Source organism: Alligator sinensis, unplaced genomic scaffold, assembly GCF_000455745.1.
Source record: "Alligator sinensis unplaced genomic scaffold, ASM45574v1 scaffold277_1, whole genome shotgun sequence".
NCBI classification, from domain to species: domain Eukaryota; kingdom Metazoa; phylum Chordata; order Crocodylia; family Alligatoridae; genus Alligator; species Alligator sinensis.
The window spans coordinates 1819056-1836566 of NW_005841899.1; the positions used below are offsets into that span (position 1 = coordinate 1819056).

At 41.1% G+C, this 17511-nt stretch overlaps 1 protein-coding gene across 3 annotated transcripts in view; it reads left to right on the forward strand.

The window, feature by feature from the left end:
- MGAT5 (mannosyl (alpha-1,6-)-glycoprotein beta-1,6-N-acetyl-glucosaminyltransferase) overlaps nt 1-17511 on the forward strand; it is a 148852-nt gene that overhangs the window by 10291 nt on the left and 121050 nt on the right. Inside the window, exons 2-3 of one of the 3 annotated variants that reach the window (XM_025197562.1) lie at nt 1668-2055; nt 9550-9717. In XM_025197562.1, the coding sequence (XP_025053347.1) occupies nt 1815-2055; nt 9550-9717 (409 nt within the window). In that variant the 5' untranslated portion in view covers nt 1668-1814. Of the gene's footprint in view, nt 1-1667; nt 2056-9549; nt 9718-17511 lie in introns of those variants that run through there. The other 2 variants (XM_006018383.3, XM_025197563.1) reach the window with 2 other exon arrangements.

Here is a 17511-nt window from a genome sequence, read left to right on the forward strand (position 1 = left end):
TAGCTGGGGGTCTGGCATGTGAGCCACATGTGGCTCACTGCTCCAGCCGGTGTGCAGCACAGTCTCAGAGTGACCAGAGTGGTGCTGGATCCAGTATGTCCAGGAGGGCTCTATGGGTCCCCTGGGATGTCAGATCTGGTACCCACTCTAGCCAGTCTGGGACTGATCTCTATATAGTATACTGCCATGTCAGCCAGTCTAGTACCTCCACTACATTTAATGTCTGCCCTGGACCAGAGTGGGTGTTGCATGCTGCGCAGTCCCAGACTGGCCAGAGTAAGTACCATGGGTGCTGGATTCAGTGTGTGGGAGGGGGGTGTAGGAGGGGAAAGGGTGGGCCTGATCTGGCCCATGGGCCCAGCCCTACACCATTTCATCCAGCCCATTGACTGGCCCTGAAACACTCATTTGGCCCATAGGATCAGATGAGATTGATACCCCTGCCTTAAGGAATGGTTAAGTGAGCTGAAAATAGACTCTTCTGATTAGGATTTGTGACAAACATGCAGCACTGCTATAGCAGACATCTCTATAATTATCCTATTAAAACAAAGCAACATCTGCATTATCTGTGCAAGTACAAAGGAAAAAAGAACATTGTGTTCTGTAATCCTGTCTGGGAGCATTATAAAGTCAAAAGGATAATGCTTTACCAAATCCATGTTTAAATATGGTAGGTTGTATTTAATTACCTTCTTTTGTTGCAACCTTTTATATCAAAAGCAGTCGTTTTAAGAAAGAGGTTGTCTTGTCCTAGTTAGGATTGGCTGATGCATTCAGATAAACGATGTATAAGCTAGCATCGAGTTGACCAGGCACAGATGGAATTTTTATACTGGGTTTTTTGGTTTGGGGATGGGTTTTTTTTGTTTTTTTGCAGGGGGTGGGGATTTGACATTATAATATACTGAGTCTTCTCTAGACAATGATGAAATAGGAACCATGACTCTTTAAATGCAGGATGTATTGTGTGGCAATAAATATTGTGCACAACTGTGCTGTTTAAACTAGAATTTGGTATAAAATAAGTAAGAGGTATTTGATTATGTAGAGATGTATGGAAGAGGCCACACAGAAACAAGAGGAGATTCATCCTGTCTTCTAAATACCTGCAGTGAAGCTGGGAGAGTGTGTGCATTTGCTTAAATAATGCAGAACACTTTTTCCTTTTCCCTTGAGGGGAGTCAGCTTTCCAGATTACCTATCTCGCCATATGCCGTAGCTCTTGCCAGAAACTCATAGCAGTGTCACTGCCAGCTAAAATTACTTGTTTGCTAAGAACTGAATTATGTTGAAGATTGTTTTAAATCACTACATTGGCAGCACTGCAAAATCTTCACGCACAAAAAATGCATTAAGTTTCCTTACCTTGAATTTTGGATGGAAAACTCTGCTTAAAGCACTGATTTTTATTCTAGATTTTCAAATGGATTATACACCTGTTCATACACGTTGCTATTTTTCTTGTTCTTTTTCCAAATCCCCTTCTAGCTTGTTCATGCTCTGACTTGTATATTATAAAATATTGATATACACAAATTAAAAATGTACAAAAAGAACATATTGTCTGTTTGTATTTTGTAGAAGTTACAGCACAAACGCAGTACAGTTTGGAGTTACCCTACTTTGCAGTGACCAGGTGTTCCTTTTTTTTTTTCCCCTTGCAGCAGAATGGAACTGAAAGGAGGCCATATACTAACTAGCGAGCCAGAGTGAGATTGATTTCCGCATTGCGATTGCTATCTGGACCATGATGGTACTCCTGGATTTCATGCTTTAAGAACCTTTGTAGTGACTGAAGTTTCGAGAAAGCCATGGCCTTCTTTACTCCATGGAAACTATCCTCTCAGAAACTTGGCTTTTTTTTGGTGACTTTTGGCTTCATTTGGGGAATGATGCTTCTGCATTTTACTATTCAACAGCGAACTCAACATGAAAGCAGTTCAGTGCTTCGTGAACAAATACTGGATCTCAGCAAAAGATATATCAAAGCACTGGCAGAGGAAAACAGAAATGTAGTAGATGGACCTTATGTTGGGACCATGACAGCTTATGGTAAGTGCATATTCTATAATGTCAATAAAATCTGGTTAATTAATTTTAATTTCAAAGTTAATATATTGTTGCCCATAACACAACCCAATAGGCCTACAGATTCTTCTTGTATGTTGGGAGGGACTTCTATATCCAGAAGAAAAAACAATGGTGCTATCTTTAGCAAGTGTTAATATAGCCCCTGTGGCTAAGTATGGAGAGTGAAAAAGCCCGAGGCTGAATTGATTCAGTCTTTGCAGGTTTGTCTAAAATGCAGAGATTAAATTGAAACAGAAGTGACCAGACAAATGTTACCTTAATTCAGGAACTGCAGCTATATGCCTGCAGTGGCTCAGGCCAGAAGCTGGGGGGGGGGTGCTAGAGCACGTCTCTCTGGCATGTAGCCAGCATGGGCTGTGTTCGCTGCTTCTTCCTGCTGCCCCCAAGATCTCTAGGATTTGTAGTGTTTGTACATGCCATAGGGGTTTACTTTGGTTTAATTCTCCCTAAATTGAAGCGGTGGATCTTTAAAAACACCCCTTCAATTTAGGGGAAAGAGAACCTGTGGCATGTACACAAGGGTCGGGCCCAACCCTTACCTGCCTGTCCGGCAGCAAGCACCCAACCCGAGCGGTCCCAGAAGGCACTGCAGTTGCGGAGGGAAGCACCGGGCTCCCGCGCAGCTCAGGCAGGTAGGCAGGTTCTGGGGAGAAAAATAAAAAATTAGGCTCAACCATTTTTATTTATTTATTTATTTATTTATTTTTCATTCAGTGGAGCCTGCCTGCACAGCCCCTGAGCTGCACAGGGCCCGGTGCTTCCCTCCGCAGCAAACTAAACTACCTCAGAGATGTTTTATTTTGCTGCGTCCCAAAATCATTTAACACTCATTATGCCACCGACGCATGCGAACGGCCCACCATTAAAATGCATTATGTCGCCATGTGCAAACAGCTGCACCATTAAAGCGGTTTAAAAGGGCATTAAGCCTCTTTAAAGGCCAATTTTGTGGCGTGTACAAAAGACCCATAATCGCAGAGAAGAGCTCTGCAGGGTTGCTCGTCGCATCCTCTTCCTGCTTCCAGGTGCCTCTGGGATTTGTAGTCTATAGTCATAGCCAGTAGTAAGTTTGAGCAGGGGAAGGGGTGTTTAACCCTCGTCCCTGGCCCCAGACCCCAGCTGGGCTTTTCCTGGGGGACAGTCCTCCCCCCCTTTCCACCTGCAGACTGGGCTGCATCCCCAGCTGGGCTTGCCCCGCCCCCTCCCTCCCCCAGTTGGACCTCACTACTCCAGCCAGAGAGCAGAGGGGCAGGGCCAGGCCTCTGGAGCAGACAGCACAGCCCAGCACAGCCCAAGAGTGGAAATCATGCTGGGATGCTAGGGCACTATGATTTAACTTGAACTAGAAAGGGGTGTGGGACATGAGTTTCATAAACCGGTTTGACCCAAATCATTGAAGTCTGATAGTACATTCAACCAGGTTTATCTTAAACCAGTTTCAGCCATTTTCAAACTGGTTTATGTGCACTGAGCTTCTGTTCTGTTACAAGGTTAAACCAGTTTCTGATCACTTAAACTGGTTTATCTGTAACTTCTGTCCATAGCACTTGTGGGTTCATTCACTAGTAATTTTCCCCTGTAGAGTTGCATAATTAGTGCCCTACCAGCTCAGGAGAATTTTGTCCTGATGGACCTGTACTTAAAATCTCAGCTTTAGGCCTTTGCTTTTCATAGTGGAAGTGCACCATTGCCAGTGATTCCATGAGTGGGTGATGGGTGAAATATCAAGGATCAATTTGTTGGTATATCCTAGGAATTGTTAAACTTTGATTTTTTTTTTTTTTTTTGTTGACCAGTAAATGTTTGCCCTGTTACGAACTTCAGATTTACAATGATTTTGTTTTAAAACAATGTGTATTAATATATATTAATGGTTTTTCAGCACACAGTTGGTCTAGAAAGCAGAATGCTACTAATACTTCATACAAAAAGTAACTGGCTCACAACATATTAGCAATTTTTGCAATTTCCCATGTTAGAGACATCCTTTGTTTCAGTGGTTTGAATGTGGTGCTTGGATTTCCTTTGAAACAAAAGGCAATCATAGAAGAACATTAAATAGCTAGCTGGCAGTGACCGAAGCAGTTCCAGCTAAGAACAAAAGCTTTATTTCCTTAACCTTGCCAGAGATACTTCTCAAAATGTTCTAGAGTCTGTTCAACAGGGAAGGTATTGAAGTCTTAAATATGCTTAAGAATAGTAAGGAAAAGAGAACAAATCCATAGAGAAGTAGTTACAATTTTTGCTTTGAAGGAATTAGTCAGAGGTTATCTCCACAGTGGGGAGAGGAGTCCAGGTACCATTTGCCTCTTTTTCTGACTGAGGTTCCTTGTCTGTCAGTTCTGGCTTTGCTGTGTACTGTTCAGGGAAGAATTTTTTGTCTTGGATCTTGGCTCAAGAAGAAAAAGAGGTAATGAAACAGGTGTGCGCCCCCCCTCCCCCCCCTTTACAAGCCATCCAGAAGGTTTGTCATAGTTCTAGCCAAACCAGAGTCTGGTTGTCCCACAAATTTTACCTCTAAGTTCCCTTTAGTTAGTTCCATTCCCGGAGGGAAGCTGACACAGGATGTCTTTATTCACTCAGGGGACCGTGAACACGTCATTCTGCATTGTCACTTCCCATTGTATTTGCGTCTTACTGCTAAGCCAAAGAAATTGTCTTCCACAGAAGGCTTGATTAAGTTTTCATGTTTGTACCAAAAGAGCTGATCACTTGTGGGTGAGAGGGAAGAGGGTATCCAGCTACCAGTATTTGAAACATTTTTTCCCCTTTCTGGGAGGATTAATGGATATATGTTCTGCCAACTTTTACAGCCAAGACTATATGAATTTAATGCTGTGCTATGCAATTGCCACATAGTTTTTCATGAGCAGTGATTAGAATGACTTGCCGAAAATCCAGATGTAGCCTTGTTTTTGCTCTTAAAGCACTCTTCGATTGCACTTTATTGAACTTGAAGATGCCGAAGGGTAAAATTGGTGGGATTTAAATTTTTTGCTTAGTCCAGAGTCCAAACTTCTTTGCAGTATGCTTGCCAGACCCTCCTGACCCAGGCTGACAGTCCACTGATAGGTTTTGCAACAAGTTCCCAGTATTTGTGTCTGCAGCAGGTAGCTATTGGTAGTTTGGTCAATTTACCAGTTTGCCAAGAATTTGATTTGTCTGTTTACATGTTGAAACACTCTGAGGCCCTGCAACAAACAACCCCCTTGCCTTATTAATTAAATACTGTTTGCATTTCTTGGTCTTCTATTTCTGGCACATTTTTGTTCAGCTTTAATTGAATTATATCTTTTAAAAGTATGTAGGTATTCATATCTAAGTTTAAATTTAAATATCACCATCATCTCCCCACGCTCTTTACCCAGTATTAACATGTAACGATTAAGATGACTATGATTGAGGAAAAAATATTTATCTCCGGTCTGTGTGCTGTGTTCATGGCAAAGCTCAGGGCCATCTAACTGGTGGCTTGCGGGCTGCATGTAGTGCACGCGGGGTTAACTTGCAGTCCCATGGTGCTCATCCCAGCCACCACTCACCACATTGCTCTGGCTGCAAGAGCAGTTGGAGTCTCCTGGCTTCCCTTTCTTTCTCCAGCTGCTCCTCCCTACCCTTGCCTCGGGGGTTTGGGCAGTGCAATGCAGTACTGTTTCGGGGATTAAGGACGAGACGGGTAGGAATGGGGCTGGGGGTTGTGCCCATGCAATGCAGCAGTGGGAGGATTCCCATGTGGGTGCATGGAATAGCATCCTCATATGCACCCATGCAGACCAGCACTTCATGGTTTGCTTGGTGCAGCCTACGCAGTGTGCCGTCCCCAGTGGCTTAGTTGGACAGCTCTGGAGAAGGTGATTTCACTTTGCTGGCTCTCCCACCTACTGGACATGGCTACACAATACATTTACTGTTGAATTGCCTAATTAGCTCTGCAGTGTCTCAGCATCTACACGTGCAATGCTATTAGGACACAGTAAACTAACTAACTCCACCACAGTACTGTCCTGTGTCAGGTTTTTTATTCCACAGCAATGCAGGTGTAGATGCTGGTTGGGGCATGAGGGTGCTACAGTGCGGGTGCTGCTGCTGGCTAGCCCCACACATCGAGTATCCTTATGCCCCAGCCAACCTCGCCACAGCACATTGAGCTGGGTCAAAATAGCCCCAGGGTGGCAGGCTGACCCCCCTGGCCTCCTGCCAGCCAGGGCTCCTCTGACCCAGGTCAATGTGGTACAGTCCTGGGAGCATGTTCAAACTCGGTGCCCAGGAGTGTGATATGCACCAGAGTTTATTGCTGTGTATTAAGAGTAGGTGTAAATGCACCCACTGCATTGGAGGGTAGTCTGCTCCTTTTAGGTTATTTGAAAAGTTAATTGCTAATTAGTCATTTAGGCTGTTCTCTCATAGTTTTCTTTTCATTAATGTGTTATCTAGACAATGTGTCCTAGACTTGTAATGGAAAAGAAGTTACGATGGGTTTAGGATTAGGTGTGCATGCTGATAATTAGGAGCCTTTCATTTTCTCTCTTAATTTTCTTTTCCCTTTGGCGTATTGAATGAAAACACCCCTTTTCAGCAGATGCCAGAATGCCTTTCTGTCTTTTATTACTGCCTTTGTCTCCTTCTCTAATACAGTGCTGGCGTTACTGTGACTATTTTGCCTGTGAGGTTGAAGTCAACATTTTCTAGGCAGCTGACTTTTATATTGCTATGTGGCTTAAGTAACAAGTAGCCCTTGTTCTGAGATTTCTGTTTGTCTGTTACCACTTGCAGGCATAGCAGCTTGTATGATGATCACATTAAATATCACAAGCTAACAGGGTCAGCCTAGGTCAGTGTTGCATCAGAAGGTACCCTCCTACCATAAAGGTTTTGCAGAAAATACGATTATTCACAAGAGGGTGTTCCTTACTTCCTTACTGTACTAGTTTATAATGGGGAAGAGGAGCCAAAGGCTTAGGTCAGTGCAAAACTGAAATGACCACACCTTTCACTTGCATATCCTGTACCATTTTTCGTAAGAGGAATATATTACTATATGCTCTAGCCAGAATTCAGGAAGATAGGAAGTCATTAGCTGAAATCCTCCTGCTGTTTCAGTTGCTTATGGCAGTCATTTCCCATTCCAAATCCTGTTATGGAGTAATCAGTGCACTATCAAATGAAGTTCCACAGTAGAGAAGACTGCATTTCAGTGAAGGGGAATCATCTATGTAGCCCCCTAAGCCACCTCAATAAAATGGTAATTTTTTTTCTAACAAAAGACCTTGCCTGACAGATGCTGTAAGGGTATATAATAATACAGTTGAATAAGCGTACAATACATTTTGGTTGCTGGGTATGTCTTATTTTCAACTTAAGGGCTTTGACAGGTGCAGGTTATGTGTAATAATTCAGAAAATAATATGAATTGATTCCGGTGTCTGTTTAATTGTGCACTTTGTCTTAAAACTATATACATGATGCATGGCTTTTAAATCCAAATAGTTAACCATTAGAAACTAGCCCAGTTCTTCAGTGGTGACTAGTATATATCACAGTTGTTGGAAGACGGTGCTGATCTGTTGTTCAATGAAATCCTCCCCAATCATTGTTTGTTTTCTTTAGTCTTATCAGTTAATAGCTATTGAACAGTCTTGACACTCATGATCCATGGTCTTAAGATTCTTTCACATTTTCCTGGTTTAGATTACCTTCTAGTCTGTTTTTGCTCTTTATCCCATTTTCCTATGCTTATCTCGATTTTTTTTTTTTTTTTTTTCAGTTTTAATTGCAATTTTTTGTTATTAATTTATATTTCTACTACCTTGTATGTATTGAAACCTTTGAAATTTGAGGTATTGTACATGGATCAAATGCTTGTCTTTTTTAGTATTAGAATAATAGTAACACAGTGTGTGTTTGGTTTTAAAGTAACAGTGAAATATTTTACACAAAGTTGTGCACTTCAGTAAGGAGCATACTCGGAGTTTCTTCTTTTAATTTCATCCAAGTGTCTTGTCATCCTGCCAGCAGACTTTTTCTAACAGTGCTGTTGTTAGCAGTGTTGTGGGTCTGATTTTGAGGTACTCTCGTTGTACTTTGTCGCGCTTTTTTTTTTTATTTACCCGATTTTTATTTTCGTAGCTGATTCCTCGCTGTGCTTTCATTATTACAGCCATTTTTTTTTCCATTTAGTCCAAGATTAGTAGCATACATATACTGTGCTCATCTTGTGCTCGTTTCTTAAATAACATTAGTGGTTCAAGTCACTATTATTATTGTTTGTCATTTTCCCCATCTTCATCAGTTCTAGCATAATTTAATTGTTGATATTATTTTAAATCAACATTTAAAAAAAGCCTTAAAATATGTGTATGTATTTAGCATATATTTTAAAATATCACTTATAACAATCTTTCAAAAGTAAAGAAAAGTGCAGTGATATAAAGACAGATATGGAAAACTCCTTTAAAATTTACGTTTGTTTTTCATCTAACTGAAAGAAATAGCAGCTTTTCCATGTAATCCTTCTCTTATTTGCATAACCATTTGACTGCTCATTAAAAACTCATTTGAAACACTAAAAGCCACATGGTAAGTCTATGCCCATTGTAACAGAGGCAGGTGAATCTCTGCTTATAAATTATCATTAGAAATTCCACCAGGTGTCAGATTACAGATCAGAAAACTATTTGATTTTTAAACTATGAAAAGAAGATAATTGCACATTTTTAAAACCATTTTGTATGAGTAGCAGTCTAAAAATAATATTTGAATATAATTTAAGTACATTCTTTAATCTCAAGTGGTAGGTCTAATAGACAAAATCCAGTATATTCAAAGTTGAGCTCAACACCACATTCTTAACTTGTATAAAGTCCTTTATCCCTGCTTGCTCACATTCTTAGCTTGCAAGTCCATCTGCACTACTGTTAAATTTCCTGATTTTTCCCTTTATATGTTTTTAAATTTGTTTGTTCAACTTCCTTAGTCTTTCTCAATTGTTTTTATACATTGTTTCTTTTTATGCAGATTTCCTCCTCCTTCCTTTTGGCACAGTGCTGGGGCGGGTCGTGGAGGGGAGCCTCCGATCACCTAATGACAGATATAATTATTAGCTTGCCTGAGAAAAGACATGGGTGGCTTATAGCATTGTTATAAGACTTAGAACTTGCAAGGGTATTGTGCCACTGTGGACCTGATTGAATATTTCAAGCAATACGACTGAAAATGTTTCCATCTCTTTAAGGCTAGGTTTTATCTCATACAGTGGACTAGCTAACAGGCTGTTCACCTGAAAGTACTCAATGTGAAGCTAGACCTTATCTACCATCGTAGGATCATCTGACTTACGTGACAGTAAAGTGGAATAGCTTACTTTCTTGTAAATAAATAATACCTGATGAATATTTGATTCTCCTGTGGCATCCAGTATATTGTTAAATGGGTTAATAATTACTTTTTCTGTTATAGATTTGAAGAAAACTCTTGCAGTCTTACTCGATAATATCTTGCAGCGTATTGGAAAGCTAGAATCCAGGGTAGAGATTCTTGTACTTAATGGCACGGGAGCGAACTCAACCAACAGTACTACCACTGCTGCTCCCAGTTCAGGAGCAGTTGAGAAGCTCAATGTAGCAGGTGGGTGTGAAAATTGTTGTTGAGAATTTTGCCTTTATTTTTATCATATATATTTAGAGTCATGTGGGTAACATGAATGCTAAGAAGTCAACTCTTTAGAATTAAAGTAGCCTACCTGGCTGCTTTTCATTTCTAGAAACCTAAATTCCAATCTGACACATCATAATCAAACACATATAAATTTCTTTATATTTAATGAAGAGGATACTGATGAACCTCACACATTTTTGTCTAATTCAGCACATGCATCAGTCTTCAGTGACAAGAGCTCCTGGGTTGAGAACAGTTTTGTTTGTGTGTAACAACATGGTCAAGAACTAGAAGATAGTATGAGGGATTTTATACTTTAAAAAGAGGATTGTTAAAAGCATACAATATTATGTCACTTTTCTACCAGTCTGAAACTTAAAACTTGATTTTTAAAATTGTCTGTGTATTTTCCTGTCGTGCATCTTCAACCATTTTTAGTGGTGCCACCCAACAGCTGATTCCAAACCCTGAGTTAGGCTTCAGATAAACAGGAGCTGAATAGTTATGGTCATTGGGGTGAGTTTTATGCATCTTAGAAAGACTTGGAAAGCAGAAGCCAATAGCTCATTTATTGGGATCCTCCTTGTATTACTTTGCACTGGGGCCTAGAAAATATACTAATGGCTAATTAAATGTGCCCCTGCAGTTCCTTGTATATAGTTAAAAAAAAAATATGGATGCCCAAAAGGAAGTAAAACTTTGTCTGGCTTTGATATGCTGCCCCATGGGCAACAAATGCTCAGTAATGGAAGTTTCTGCACTCCTGTTAAATGGAATTTGTAACCAAAATAGAGTAATCTAGACAAAGTTGTTTTTAAGAGAATATGGCATCTGTTGAGTTAAATTGAAATGCCTGTCACTTGAGGTATGCTGCCATTGCATAGTAACAGTCTGCCTCTTGCATTTTACAGCTGAAGGAAACTGTCCAACGTGGCAGGTAAAATAGTGGAGTAATATCCTGTGCAATGATTACTCCAGTAGTTTACTTTTTATCACATTATCAGTACCTAGTTTACTTAAATCAAGGTAAAATTGATAATAACCACACAGTGAGAGGCAAGATTAAGATGTACCTCATTCACCTTCACAGGTAGAATTTTTTGATCCTTAGGGTTTACTTTCACACTCTCTCAATATGTTCTGTATGGTCTATTAAGATGCTAACTGTTATTATCTGGGTAGAACTCTACTCATTTTGATGAGCTTTATTCACAATGGTTTGTCATAATTTCCCTTCAGAAGCTAGATAAAGAATTCTCTGTGGAGACCCAACAGAAAACCTGTGACCTTAGCTGCCTTCCAAACATGACATTAACTTTGAGCTGTTTTTTTTCTTATTTGTTCACCACTATTTGCATTACAGGAAATGACAAATATTCTTTTAAAACACAATCTAATAGAACATCCTGTGTAAGCAAGTGTTTCATGGCTTTTACTACTGATGTTCTTCTAAAAATTTGCATGGAGCCAATAAAAAAATGAAGCTGCTCATAATTTCATTTAAACAGTACTTATAGATTCTAATCAAAAAGAGCACTGTTGTTATCTAATGTAATACCCTGCATGATGCTGATCATAAAACTTCAGTTCTACAGCTCTTCAAAATGAAGTGATCTTTTTGTGCCTTTTGTCATAACCCAAAGGGTATGATTTTGTGTGCGCTTCGGCACTGCAGAATTATTTCCCGCCACATGGAGCTTCCTTTGCACGGTGCAATTCTCAGTTGCATAGAGAGAACCCCGGTGCAAAGGAGTTCCCACTACCCGTATGTAAATTTGTTTCCCACTATTGGCTGTTTCTAAATTATTCCCACGTGGCGGCTAGCGATTGGCTTGCTAGCCATATAAGAGGCTTGAGCAGTTTCCGCCCAAGTTGGAGGACTCCACATCCATCTCGTGGAGAACTCTAAGCGCGCTGTGGAGCCTAACAAACTCCGCGTGTGCCTTAGAGGAGGATACAGGGGCCTGATCAACCTCTAGGCTCTCCCCATCGCTGCACGATCCCTCGACGTACCCCACCCTGTGCGCTCGTGGAAAGTCACCTTTCGGACTCTCATTTCGGACGGTCCACGGAGCCTAGCAAACTCCGTGAGTGGTATCCAGAGCTCTGTTCGTGTTTGTTTTGTGGAGCCTAGCAAACTCCATGTGTGTCTTTTTGTAACTGCAACTCAAGAAAGTTTTTTCGCCTGCACCACGGCCACCTACGGTGTAAGTAAAACAATCTTTAATCAACCTCTACGCGTCAGTGCCTAATTCTAGTTCACCGTGCCGACCTTTTCCCCGGCCCACGTGCCTGGGCTGCTGGCCACAGCCCCTTGGCCCCGACACCTTTTAGAATCCAAGCATCTGCAGGCAAAATTTAAAATATTCTGAAGTTTGATGTATTCTGTTCTAGGTTCTAGTGTTGCTGTGTACAGTGCACTGACACTACCTTTGCTGTATTGAGCTTGTTTTGTGGCATACAGCTGTCTCATGCCACTGTTAACTGTCACAGTCCCTGTCTATTAATTGTAAAACATCATACCAAATTTGTTGGTCCTTAAAGAGAATCTTACTTTGTTCTGTTAAAGGAAAAATAACTTATCCTTCTGGGGTGTGTTCAGACGTGTGGGCACGTGCACTTGCAGCAGCTCAAATAGAAGTGGTGCAAATTTGAGCTGGGGCTTTTTTGCCTCAGTGTGTGGGGCAAATTGTGCCACTTGGAACAAAATAGCCATCCCTGGCTCCTCCCAGATCTGCAACCAGAGGGAGCTAGAGCCTGGGGCCAGCACCTGTGGGTGTCTGTTTTGGTGGGCTATCTTGAGCCAGGGCAGCATCCACTTTTGCCTCCCCAACCCCCCATGCAACAACTCGCCAACACTCCCAATGTGGGATGGGACCCAGGGAAGTGGTTTGCAGGAGCAGGGTGGGAAAGCAAGGCTGGGATCATGTCATGGGGCAGGAACAATATGGGACTGGGGATGGGGCCAGGTCAGAGCCATGATCTGTTGCCTGCAGGCCCTGTCAATAGGTGCAGGTTCTGCAGGCAGGGGCATGTGTGGAGCAGATTGCAGCTGTGGCCTGCCCCGGCCCCATGCTGTCACAATCCGGGCCCCAGATGCAGCTCCCCGTGCACCCTGCCCACACAGCTCCCCAGAGCTGGGCCAGGATCTTGGGGTGAAGACAGCACGGGGCCAGAACAGAGTTGGAACCTGCTGTCAGGCCTTACTGGGGGTCCGCAGCACCTACAAAGGGGAGAGGAGGGCTGTGAGCCCCATGGAGGAGGCTTGTGGGGAATTTAGCCTACCTGCCCCTCAATCTTACCCTCTTCCAGCCTGGGATGCACAGCCGGCAGGCGGGTGCGGGAGATGGACCCACCAGCAGCTCCATGTCCTGCCATGTACTTGCAGTGGCCAGGACTGGGCCAGTGGAGGTGGGCAGCACTTGCCACCGCCCTGTGACAGCCCACAGCTAGCCCCAGGTTACCTGCATGGTTGCAGAAGCTCCCAGACCCACGGGCTTGGCATGGGGTGGGGCAGCAACGGGAGCCCAAGTGAGGGTGCTGCATCCAGGGCTGGGGCTAAGGGTCCCATCTCCATGGACCCAGCATTGAGGGAGGCGCCCACACAGTGCGGGGTGGGGGGGGCTGCCCTTGTACAGTGTGGGGTGGGAGGTGCGGCCTCTACGGCATGCAGCCCTTGACAACGTGGGTAGCCCCGAGTTACTACTTTAAAGCCCCTCCTGATCATGCAGCCTACAGCGCTTGTCATCTAAGAGATGATGCTTTGGATCCCTGTCAGGTATCTGAGATCCTTTGCAAGTAGTATAGTAAAGCAGGTTGACAAGTCTGTTCTGGGAACATTGCAGGCTGTCTCTAATGTTGCTGTAATGAGTCCTACTGTTGCGGTGGTGATACTGTTTCTGTGCGATTGTTTTCTACAGAGGTTAGACTGACACTCGAGTGAGCACCAGATGAGCACGGTCTAGTAGGACTTTATGATCAGCTAAACGCTTTCGTTGTTACCTTACCACTGAACTCTTAAATTAAGGTGACAGTTGTTAAAACATGCCTCTTCTGACTCGCCTCCTTTAAAAAAGAAACAATCTATTTACTTCATGCATAGTGATGTTTATCGCCCTCTACATTGACTTATTCCATTTTCTAGGATTTTTTAATCCTTTTTTTTATTTCTGCAAAATTCCTAAAGCTTAGATTGCACATCACTTTTGTTATATCCTGTCCTAGGAGGTTTTTTGTACAGCCTTATTCAATTTTGACAGTACTTTTGACAAGTTAGGTGCACGTTTTAAAAATCCCAATAAGATTTGCACCATCAAAACTAAAGTTGTAATACCAATTTGGACTGTTTATGGTATCGGCCACACATTACTATAAGGCTCTGGATACAGCATTCGTACAGCAACATTTCACCGATTGATTTTTCATTCATGTCTTACCTAAATTCAGTCTTTACCTTCTTGTCGAATGTCTCGGTTCATTGTCATTCTTATTCCACGTGTCCTGTGGTACAAATTGGCCATTTCTATTTCATATTCTGCTTGTTTCTTGCAATTTTACTTAATTTAGGGCAATAATAGAAGCCAGAGGAAACCAGACAATTGCAGGCTTGATTGTTGCAGGGCAGCATGGTGGTTGTACATACAGGGCTGTACATGTGAATATTCTTCTGCAGTGCTGAGCTGTATTAGAAATGCTGAAGGGGACTGTAAGTGGTCCCCTGGGCTGCATTTTGATTAACCACTTGACTGTTACTTGAATGCTCCTAACATTGCACTGATTTCAGTGGAGTGTTAATGGAATATAGCAGCACCACAGGTGTGATGAAGGTCTAGTGGTGGAAAAGTTCAGTCTTTCTAAAATCATCTTGATGCTTTGCTACTGGAATTTCTGCAATATTCATATAAAATCTTTTTTAACCTTATCTATTTTTTGATTTCTCATCATAATATTTTTCAGATCAGGGAGTGGTTGTTTCCTTTAAAGACTTTTATTTTGAGGTGAGAAAGAAAAACATGAATTAAAATGTTATATTCTAAACGGTTATCAAAAATAATCGGAATTCCATCCCAAACTAAAATGCCCTCAGCATAAATGTGTTCAGCCTAACTGATATGTCTTCGGAACAGACATAGAAACTGTTTAGAGAAGGACAATAGAAATGAGAGATTTTTAGGAGATGATCAGAGAAAAGTATTCCATGAATTGAATTAACAATAGGACTCTATAGTTAGTAATGGAGAAGAGTAGGAGAAGTGGTATTGGCTTAGTAGAGATATTAATAATAATAATAAAAGAACCACCAAAGAAAGTATATGATAAAATGAAACCTGTTAGAAGGAATTAATGTATTTCACAGTTTGATTTAATCTGTGCAACACCTTGTCACAAGGTATTAGAATAATAACTATTTTTAGACCAGGGTAAAAAGTGATACTGGCCACGTCTACACATGTATCAATGTGCTGTAATTGCATAATCGTACCCCAAAGCCTGGGGATCAGTGGGCATATCTCGTGTAGATACGCCCACTGATCCCCAGGCTTTGGGGTACGGTTGTGCAATTACAGCACATTGAGACGTGTACTAACTTAATACACAGAACCAGTGCTACTGCACAGTAGTACTGATGCGTGCCTTTTGGTGATGCTAATGCGCAGTAGACTAATTCTACTCACATAAGCACAGTAACACAGCATTTGCCGTGATGTGCTGATGCACAGTAGAATTAGTCTGCTGCACATTTACTGTCTCGTGTAGATACGCCCACTGATCCCCAGGCTTTGGGGTATGATTGTAAATTGGACGTGGAAGCAATTTTTTGTACAAACTAAACATTTTATGGAGATTATATAAAATCTCTGAAACAACAGGGAGTGATTGCTTTCAAAAAGGACTGGATGGCGTTTGTCCTGGTGTGGCAGTCTCCATGGTCTTCTGGCTGCTTTTCATTTAATTAGCCAGTTTTGCTCTTTAAACCTTTATAACAAAATAGAGTAATTGGCTATAACTATTCAGTTTATTAAATAACTGTGCAGTTGCACACCTTTACAACTCATTATAAACATTGTTCAATGTGCTATTTCTTGTAATACTATATTGTTTCTAGATTATATAACTATTGCTACCCATTATGTGGAAAATCTGAAAATGGAGACAGAATGGTTAAGGCATTCTAAGGCACTCTATGTATATTGCTTAATTAGTACTAACATGATACAGTAAAGTCTGCCCTAAATAAGTAATTAAAAAACCAATACAAATCACTTCTACAGTACAGGTTGTGCTTTGAACTGTGCAGTGCTATTACATCCCATGCAATTACAGTCCAGAAGTCACTGGGCTGCACACGGTACTGTAAATCAGGCAATCTGTTTTTCCTTGCTAGCTCTGGCAAAGGCTCATATCTCTAATATGGAGGTTTATAAGGGGGGCTGAATTTTAATTCATTTATGTGTAAAATTTTCCATGTCCTCACATATGATGAAATGTTAATTTTAGTATGCGTTTCTATTTTAAGAAATTTTACTGGTTCAATTATTATTCCTCATCTTAATCTTAGGGAATATTTATCAGCCCAGTAAGAAAGGGCCTTCTTTTTTAAAAGGTTCTCAGTGTAGTTACTCCACAACAGAGGTGGCCAACCTGCGGCTCCGGAACCACAAGCATCTCTTCCAAAGTTAATATGCATCTCCTTGAATCTTTGCACAAGCACATTTGAAAGGTGGGTACAGTGTACTTGTGCAAAGATTCAAGGAGATGCATATTAACTTCTGAAGAGCTGCATGTGGTTCCAGAGATGCAGGTTGGCCACCCCTTCTCTACAGATTCCTAATATTAAAACTGAACTGTAAAGCTCCAGCAGACTCCTACGGTCAGCTCAAGACTAAGGGCTAATGTAGAACATTGGGTAACAAAAAGAAAATCTGTATAGTTTTCTAGTGTTTCATGTAAGTTCAAGGTAAAGATGGATCCAGACAATTGAGTATTGTCAGATTTATTGTTTTTATTTTACTTGTATAATTCTCACATGTAAAATGCAAGGAAAGGCCCATATATCATTCATGAGCAATTAATTGTATAGCCAAACTTTTCAGTTCCTCCCAGAATTATGACAAATGCATCTATAGGAAACAAGTGAGATGAGCATTGGTGTCAGTAAGGAAAATGGTTCCTTTTAATGGCTACATTTTTCTTTTCAACATAACCACTTCCAAGCAAACTTTTTGGTTAAAAAAATCACCTTGCTGATCATTTAAAACAAAAAAAGAATCTGGGTATTAAGATAACATGAAGGGTTTGATTTGGATCTTCAAAAGCAAGAATTTGACTAGATTTTTATAACTAGATTTTTATTGAATGCCTTTTTTTTGATTAGGTGCCATAAGATATATTGCAGGCTACACTAGAACAAAGTTCTCCGACCTGTAAAACATCATGTGATTGAAGCAATGTTAATCTTCCTTTTAACATTGAGCTTTCCTGTGTTCACATTTTGATCTTATCATAGTTTATTGTATAAGTTCATTCTGCTCATAAAGGTATTCCATACTGCTAGCAGTATTCACTTTTTAAAATACGGGATATTACTGAAAATGATAATCTTTCTAAAGCCAAATGAACTTCCTGAATGCACCCACTATATGCACTTGCAGAGCTGAGATGTAACAGTGAATCATATTGTTAATGTGGCGCTGAATGTGTGATAAGTTTGAAATCACTAATTTTTTTTTAAAAAGTGATTAGTATCAGTTGCTAACCTCTTTC